Source organism: Pezoporus flaviventris, unplaced genomic scaffold, assembly GCF_033815535.1.
Source record: "Pezoporus flaviventris isolate CSIRO_AGI_PZ_B2104156 unplaced genomic scaffold, CSIRO_AGI_Pfla_v1 ptg000045l, whole genome shotgun sequence".
In the NCBI taxonomy this organism is placed as follows: domain Eukaryota; kingdom Metazoa; phylum Chordata; class Aves; order Psittaciformes; family Psittacidae; genus Pezoporus; species Pezoporus flaviventris.
The window spans coordinates 1863641-1871782 of NW_026892593.1; the positions used below are offsets into that span (position 1 = coordinate 1863641).

Consider the following 8142-nt stretch of genomic DNA (forward strand, 5'->3'; position numbering starts at 1 on the left):
CAGTCTAAAAAGAATCACCCTGCAGGCGGAGGGTGAGGAGCTCCATTAGAGCTTCAACACCAGACAGACTTGTGACTCAAAGGATTTAAGGGAGGGGGAAGCACTTAGTGCTAAAATAACATAAGACAAAGAGCTGGAAGCCCACAGGAAGATGAGTCTTGATACCAGCATCATCCAAATGCAGACACTTGAGCAGTTTCTCATAAGGTTTTATTTTTGACCTAGAGCCAGATTTATACCAGCGAATCTGTAGCAGCTCTTCATAGCACTGGAGACCATTTCTGGATCCTTTGCAGTCATCAGTGTGCTCAGGAAAGAGAAAATACCTGAAATATGTAAGTTTGAACCTTTGTAACTGCAGTGGTGCAAGTGGTGACTTCCCCACTAGTGTCCAACCAGAAGGTGCTCTGTAGCAGTTACTGCGGAGCAGGTATCTGAACCTTCTGGCCTGGCTCCCCATGGGACCCAGGGGATTACAGGAGGCAGAGGCAAGGCTGAACTAAACCCACTGAGCATTCAGTGGTCATTTCCTGAGTATCTGGGAGTTTCAGTGAAGTTGTGATGCTCTGCGGTGCTGGTTTTAGAAGCAAGGCATTGCTCCTGCTGGGATAGAAGCAGCGAGGGGCAGAAGATAACAGTGTGTGCCCTGAGCTTGCAGTAAACCCCACGAGGAGGAAGGTGTGCCCTGTTGCTGCGTGGACCCTGAAGTTCTTGCCTCGCTTCCTTACAAATGGGTGAGAGTGGCAGGAAGGAAGCAGAAACCTCTGGAAACACCTCTGGCTTTTGTATTCCTGTGTTTTGGAGCTGTGCTTGCAGCTTTGAAGAGGTGTCATTGAATGTTCATGGCTTGTGTGAGAGGGTCGGGGGGAGCTGCAGCGTGCAACTATGAGCATGCTGGGGGCTGGAGGAACAGGCTGGATCCCTGGGGGTCTCCACAACAGGTCCCCTGGGTGCTGCAGCCACTAGAGGGGAGCCACCAGTTGCTCAGACCCTGGGGACAGGGGTACCTCAGAGGTACAGCATCCCTCAGCACTGCCAGGACTTGCTCCCCTGGAATGGGACCTGGCTCTGATACATGACACACCAGGACAGGTCCATGTGTCAGGGGACAGCACTGGAGCTCAGATGGGCTCTGCAGGTGGGAGAGGTTCTGTGCAGGCAGCAGGGCAGGTTTCTCTGAGCACAGTGGTTGTGCTGCAGTGAGCCGCTCTGAGGTGCGGGGCAGGGTGCCAGTGCTTTGTGCATGAGGGTAAGCAAGGTCAGGAGCAGCAGAACCAGCCCAGCAGCTGTTGCGTGTCCGGTGCTGCCCGTTGGCACGAAGCTATCCACAATGGCCAGGAGCATCTCAGGCAGGGCAGAGGAGCTGTGTTGGCTGCACTGCCTGGAGCAGTGCCCATCAGGAAGTGTTTGTGCTGGGATTTAAATGGTCTCTTCATCCTAGGGAGGATAGTTTGCTTCCCGAGATGTTGGGTGCTCCCCTGGGAAGCACCTATTCCAGCTGTGCTTCCAGAGCTTTACCATCCTTGTAGGCAAAACCTCGCTGGAGTTGTGTTCCCATGCACCTGCTTTGGTTTATAATTAAAGGGTTGGCTCCTAAAGCACAATTCCCCGGCCCAGAGTACTGGGAATGCCTTTGGGAACACCAGCACTGAGTCTTGCATTAACAATCCCCAGGCCTCTCCGGAGTCCTGGAGCTGAATTGACGACCAGCGTGGTTTAGCAGCTCCTGGTGCTGACAGGCTGGGCCTGCTGGGCAGAATGAGTCCTCTCCCCTCTCAGGGCTGTTCCAGCAGTCTTTGTCCTGTCTGGTCCCTGGAGCCTGCTCCCCTAGAGCAGGTTGCTCCAAGCCCCTGTGTCCAACCTGGCCTTGAACACTGCCAGGGATGGGGCAGCCACAGCTTCCCGGCGCCACAGCCCCCTCACAGGGAAGAGCTTCTGCCTAAGAGCTCATCTCAGTCTCCCCTCTGGCAGGTTAAAGCCATTCCCCTTGTCCTGTCCCTACAGGCCCTTGTCCAAAGCCCCTCTCCAAGGTTTCTTGTGCCTCAGTTTCCCCCACAGCAGCAGCGGGGGTGCCGGTGCTGGTTCGCAGCAGGAGGCTCAGGGGGTGCCCAAGAGCCACGCTCGGTGCCGGCTCCCTGAGCCCAGCAGGGGCTGAGCCCGCCCTGCGCTCGGGGCTTCCCGCGGCAGCTCCGGCTGGGCAGGTTCCTACGGCGGAGCCGGAGCTCTGCAGGTGGGGAGCGGAGCCAGCCCAGGCGGCAGCGGCGGCAGAGCTGCGCTGGGGACAGCGGAGCTGCGCTGGGGGCACTGCCGCCTCTCCCCACGCTGCGTCCGGTGGCACAGAGGGGCTCTTGGTGCTCAGCTGCCTGCCCATGGCCAACGAGGAGGAGCAGCCGTCGGCTCTGTCGGATCACCAGGTAAATCCTGCGGGGAACCCTGTGCAGGAAGCTGGGAAAGCCGCTGCCTGGTGCTGCGGACACCATTCCCGGCCAAAGGGGGTTTGCTCACACCGGGGATTGGGGCCAGCATCGAGGGGGGCTGCAGAAAGTGCCCATGGCTGCAGGCAAAGGGATCCAAGTCGCTTGGGCAGGGCTTTGCCGGTTGGAACAAGTCCAGAGGAGGCCACGAGGATGATCAGGGGACTGGAGCACCTCCCGTATGAAGACAGGCTGCGGAAGTCGGGGCTGTTCAGCCTGGAGAAGAGAAGAGAAGAGAAGAGAAGAGAAGAGAAGAGAAGAGAAGAGAAGAGAAGAGAAGAGAAGAGAAGAGAAGGCTGCCTGGAGACCTCAGAGCAGCCTTCCGGTGTCTGAAGGGGGCCTAAAAGGATGCTGGGGAGGGACTCTTCATTAGGGACTGTAGTGACAGGACAAGGGGTAACGGGTTCAAACTTAAACAGGGGAAGATTAGATTGGATCTAAGGCAGCAGTTCTTCCCTGTGAGAATGCTGAGGCACTGGCACAGGGTGCCCAGAGAAGCTGTGGCTGCCCCATCCCTGGCAGTGTTCAAGGCCAGGTTGGACACAGAGGCTTGGAGCAACCTGCTCTAGTGGAAGGTCTCCCTGCCCGTGGCAGGGGGCTGGAGCTGGAGGAGCTTTAAGGTCCCTTCTGTTATAAAAACCTAGCCAATCAGTTTTAATTGATTTTTATTATAATTAATATCGAGAGACAATAAGCAAGGAGCGCTGGGTGCGCCAGGGGGTCTCTGCTCCGCCCGAGACACACACGGGGAGCTTCTGGGGATAGTCTCTTATACTTTTTGGTTTCCCGGGCTTCTCGGGTTTCAGGCAATCCCGTTGTCTTCTTTTCCAGGGCTTCTTCAGCCAATCCCGTTGTCTTTTTTTCCCGGGCTTCTCCACCTGTTGTTGGGGTCTTGTGTCCGGGTGAAGAAATGTTATGTCTATCACAAGTCTGACTGCCATCTTAGCCCCCATAAATTCCACTCCTTATGTATCTATTTTTCAGCGCACAGATTTCACGACGTTCTGTAGCAGGACATATCTCAAAGTTACCCCCCCCCCTTTCTAAGAACATTCATGCAATTTAAACAATGAACAAAACATTTCTTTGCACAATATTGCGGTTGACCCAGGGGAATTATTCCCTTGTTTCTCCTTCCTCCTCACTGTGGTATTGACAGGGACACTTATCGTACCCTTTGCACATAGCACAATGATCACAAGGGATTCCATCTCCACACGAAGTGCAATGATCACTAGGACCCCTGAGTTGCTGACACGAATCACTCTGACGTATCTCACATTTCCAACTCAAACCATTCTATGTGTCCGTCCCGGGTGCTGCTCCACTGTCTGTGCCTGACTCATTGGCTCTGGGAGCTCCAGCTCTTCCAGTCCCGCTGGTTCCTCCCTGGCAGCCACATGCTGTCGCCAGTGCAGCCCAGAGCAGGATGCAGTTTCCAGGCTCTCCCAAGCCCCGGGTGATGGAATCCTGGGTGCTGCAGTGCGGGCAGCTCAGGAGGAAGCAGCAGGAAACCCCTCATGCAGCCATCACCGAGGGGCCCGTCCCTGCAGCAGCAGTGTGCGGCCGGCAAGGAACCAGCTGATGGACCCTCCACTCACCACCAGCAAAGGGCTCCAGCCCCTGGGGAATTCACCTCTGCCTCGGCTCTGCCCGCTCTACGGTGAAGAGAGGCACCAGCTTCTTGATGCTGCTTCATCCAGGGATGCTCAAGGGTGCTGGGGCCCCGTATCCTGTGCCTGGTGCTCCTGCTGTGTCCCTGCCACAGGACCCTGGGGCTGGAGCTCATCTCAATCTCTCCTCCAGGTCTTTCTGCTGATGTGCATCTACCTGCCGGCCTCGCTGCTGAGGTGGGTGCTGCTGCCTCCCCCTCTTCCCTTTCCCCTCTTCCATTTCTTTCCTCTTCCCTTTCCTTTTTCCCTTTTCCTCTCCATCTCCATCCTGCCCCTTTCCCACCGGGAAGCCACCACACCGGGCACCATCATCTCTGCCCTGATGTGACACTTCACCATCAGCCCTATCTCTTCCAGCCTCCTGGGCAGTGGATCCGTCCTTGCTGTCGCCTCCTGGCGGAGGCGATGCTGCCACATCCAGGTGAGTCCCGCTGGCTCCCAGGGATGGGATTTGGCCTCAGCTGAGCCCCAGGGACATCCCTGCTGGGTTAATGCACGGTGGGACAGGGAGGGGAGCAGGGGGTGCAGGATGATGCCCAGCACCTAGCTCCCCACATACAGCCAGTGCCAGCCTGGGGAGAGACGTGGCCGTGGCAGCTCTTCAGAGCTGGGGTAATGCCTCCAGCCAGAACTAATGCTGCCCCTTGTCCCCTGTCCTCAGCTTCGTCCCCTTTGCCTCCTCGCCCTGGCAGATCTCCTGGCAGCTGCCTCAGTGCTGGGCACAGCCACCATCCAGGCGCTCCCAGCGCCTCTCTTCATCCCAGCCTATGCTGCCTGCCCCTATGGATGGATGCTGGCCACGGTAAGGGGTGAGCTCATAGCATGAGGATGGAAACACCCACTTACACCATCAGGAACAGACTTGTCTGCAGGCTGAACTGTCCCCAGGAAGTCCAAGGCTGGGGATTTCTGCTAATGAGCAATGGCCCCTGTTCCCTCTGTCACTTCCAAGGGGAAATGTGTCTATGCCCAGCCCCAGTGAGGGGAGTGCTGCATCCCTGTTGTCCCCTCCACAGCTGCTTAGTGCACAGGGTGGCCATCACAGTGGTTTCAGGCCTGCAGATGGGAGCAGAACCTGGTTCATGCCACTAGAGCCCAGCACAGGCACATGGCCCCAGGTGGTCAGTGCTCCCCCTCCTGATTAAGCCACCAGCCAGAGAGGCCACCGGTCCCCATCCCCAGGGTGGGCACAAGGACAGCACAAGCCCATTTACTCTTGGGGCTGTGGGTACTGGGGAGCTGCTCCTGTGTTGCTGCTCCTGGCACAAAGGCAGCAAGATGCCAGGGTGCAGAGCATGGAGAGCCTTTGGGGTACTGGGCAATACAGGGGCCCACTCTCTTCTTCCTCTTTCCTCTCCTCTCTCCTCATCCTCCCCTCTTCCGCTCCCTCTCCTGTCCCAGACGTTCTATGCAATCTCATTCCTGATGGTGGTTGTCTACGCGTTTGAGTCCTACCGCATGGTGCGTGGCTGGAGAGCCCGGCACGTGGCAGCTCTGCAGGTCAGTGTCACCTTCCCTTCCCAAGCACGGCCACTGCGGCCCTGTGTGAACCCGGGGAGCTGAGGGGATCCAGGACAGCCCCTTTCCCTGTGGAATGTGGAAGGGAAGTGGTTTCCCAGCACCCCACACCCTGGCGGAGCGGGGCTGGAGCTGGAGCTGCTGCAGGACCCACAGTCCCCGGTGGTCTCCTCCCTGCAGGAGGGAAGCGGGTGCCTTGAGCCTGTGTTACAGGAGCTGCCCTATGTCCTGGCCTGGTATGTGCCCTGGGGCCCTCTGCACCCCCAGCAGGGCTGTGGCACAGCACTGGCCCTCCTGGTTCGGGATGGGGTGGGACGGGATGGATGCGCTCACCTCACCTTGGCTTCTCCTGCGAGGCTGGTGCCGGCGCTGACGCTCCTAGGGCAGCTCATTGCCCGTGGTACATCTCTCACTGACATCGCACCGAGACACCTCGAGCCCATCATGCCACGGAGGGGCAATGGCTCCCACGAGACCTACAGCCTCTACTGCTCCAGGTATACTGCTGGGTGACCCTGGTGGGTTTGGGTGTGCTGCAGCCCTTGCAAGGCACACAAGGGACAGCTCTGGATGGTGAAGGCTTTGGGATGGGGATTAGGGGACCACCACCAGCATCCTCTGTCCTTTCAGCTGCCTGCTCCTCATCCACCGTGCCCAGGATGTCTGCTATGAGGTGAGCACTACTGCATGCCCGTTACTCCCACCATTCCCATTCCCCATCTGGCTGCCCAGCGCTGCCAAGGGTGGGTGGGCTCAGGACACTGGGAAGGCAGCAGGTCCATTGGGATGCTACTGGAGGGACATGGCAGGAATGTCCCTGCTCGGGTAGAGATGCAACTCCCACCTCCAGCAGTGCCCTGGTGCTGATGGCACAGCTCAGCCCTGCTCCTGTGGAAGGAGCTGTTGGGCCCATGGCCCCACTGGTTCCCCATTGCCTCCCAGTATGTCAGCAGGAAGGACGTGGGCCTGGAGGGGAAAATCATCTTCTTCTTGTACCTGCTGGTGGTGCTCAGCTGCTGCACGGTGAGCTGGGTGTGCAGTGGGATGCAGTGGGGTGCATTTGGGTGCACTGGGGTCCTTCCACAGCATCCAGCACATCCCGGGTGACCCTGTTCCTCTCTATCCAGCTCCTGTACCACAGGGTGCAGCGCAGGTGCCGGAGGGACACCATGGAGCCACTGCTGACTCTGGAGAGAGATGGCTTTGCGGGCAGGAGCACTCGCAGCATCAGCAGAGTCTCCCACTACTTCCAGCTGGTTTTTCTGCTTTGCTGGGCTCCAGGTGAGTCTGGGTGGGAATGTGCCACAGCTCCTGCTCCAGTGCCTGCACATTCCTGCGCTGAGACAGCTCCCAGGGCCAAGACAAGAGGTTTAGTGCAAAGCCTCCAGGTGTCTGTAGTACCCTCTGGCTGCACAGACACAAAGTGAGGGCTCAGCCAGCCCCAACCACCACGGAGCCCAGCCAACAGTTTCTTTATCCCACCCTGTTCTGACAGTGACAGGTTTTCCAACTCATTTCCTGAGCTGGAGGGTGGAATCTGCTGGACCTGATTTTAGGGATCTCTTTTCTCTTTGAGGCCCATTTATGCTTTCAGCCTTACAGAAACCTGTGGCAGTGAGTTCCCCATGTCCCTGGGCAGTGTGTTAGGAAGGAACATGTTAACATCCCATTGTGTGCTTGTCCTATATAGAGCCCATAGGAAATGGGCTATGACAGGGGAAAGGCATTTGCCACTTGGAGAGGGAAGCTCCGGGTGAAGTAGACCAAGGAACATCCTTTTGTCTTCCACCGCAGCCTTCCTCCTCACCCTCCTCTCCTTCACCAGCATCAAACCTACCTCGGTCTTTGCCCTCTACATTGCCACAGTAAGTAAAACCCATTTCCTGGCCTCCAGAGCTGGGACCTGTGTCCCCATCAGACGTGTGAGTGGTGAGAAGCCACCACCTGTGTTCCGGTGTCCTGCAGCCTGGGCACTCCCACAAGCTGATCCCATGGGAGCAAAAGCATGGAGGTGATGGGTTTGCAGCGCTGGCTCCTCTCTTGCAGGCCCTGAGCACCTCCCTGCAGGGCTTCCTGCACAGCCTGGTCTATGGGTGGCTGAGGCACAACTTCTGGCAGGAGGTGGTAGGCAAGAGCCTCTCCCTGCAGCACCCCCGGGGGCTCAGGGCATTCTATGATGAGTCCCTGGTGGCTGTTCCCTAAGGCTTCACCTCATCCCCATGCCTTCGCACTGCCTGAAGCCTCATCAGCATGTCCACATCCCTGTCATGGCTGGGCAGGAGGCCCCTGGCCTTGCCCCTTGGTGCTGAGCGTGGAGCAGGAAGCGCTGGGGATATGGGGGCTGCAGGGGCTCTGTCCCAGTGGGAATCCTGTCTGTATGCCATCGCTGTTGGAGGCAGCCCAATGTCCCATCACCTCCACTGTGCAGACAGCAAAACCGTGAGCAATTGCCACATGGGAGATGGGACAGGAGCTCT

General features: G+C 58.0%; 1 protein-coding gene across 2 annotated transcripts; it reads left to right on the forward strand.

The window, feature by feature from the left end:
• Positions 1-79: 79 nt before the first annotated feature.
• Positions 80-8125, forward strand: LOC133276434 (uncharacterized). 2 transcript variants are annotated; one of them, XM_061467195.1, is made up of 12 exons: positions 80-335; positions 4281-4324; positions 4505-4568; positions 4809-4949; positions 5549-5647; positions 5846-5901; positions 6022-6162; positions 6296-6338; positions 6608-6688; positions 6793-6946; positions 7460-7530; positions 7712-8125. In XM_061467195.1, the coding sequence occupies exons 2-12, from the start codon at positions 4293-4295 to the stop codon at positions 7865-7867; spliced, it is 1038 nt and encodes a 345-aa protein (XP_061323179.1). In that variant the 5' UTR covers positions 80-335; positions 4281-4292; the 3' UTR covers positions 7868-8125. The 2 variants fall into 2 exon arrangements, with proteins under 2 accessions (XP_061323179.1, XP_061323178.1); XM_061467194.1 differs by lacking the exon at positions 80-335 and adding an exon at positions 2286-2414.
• The last annotated feature ends 17 nt before the right edge of the window (positions 8126-8142 follow it).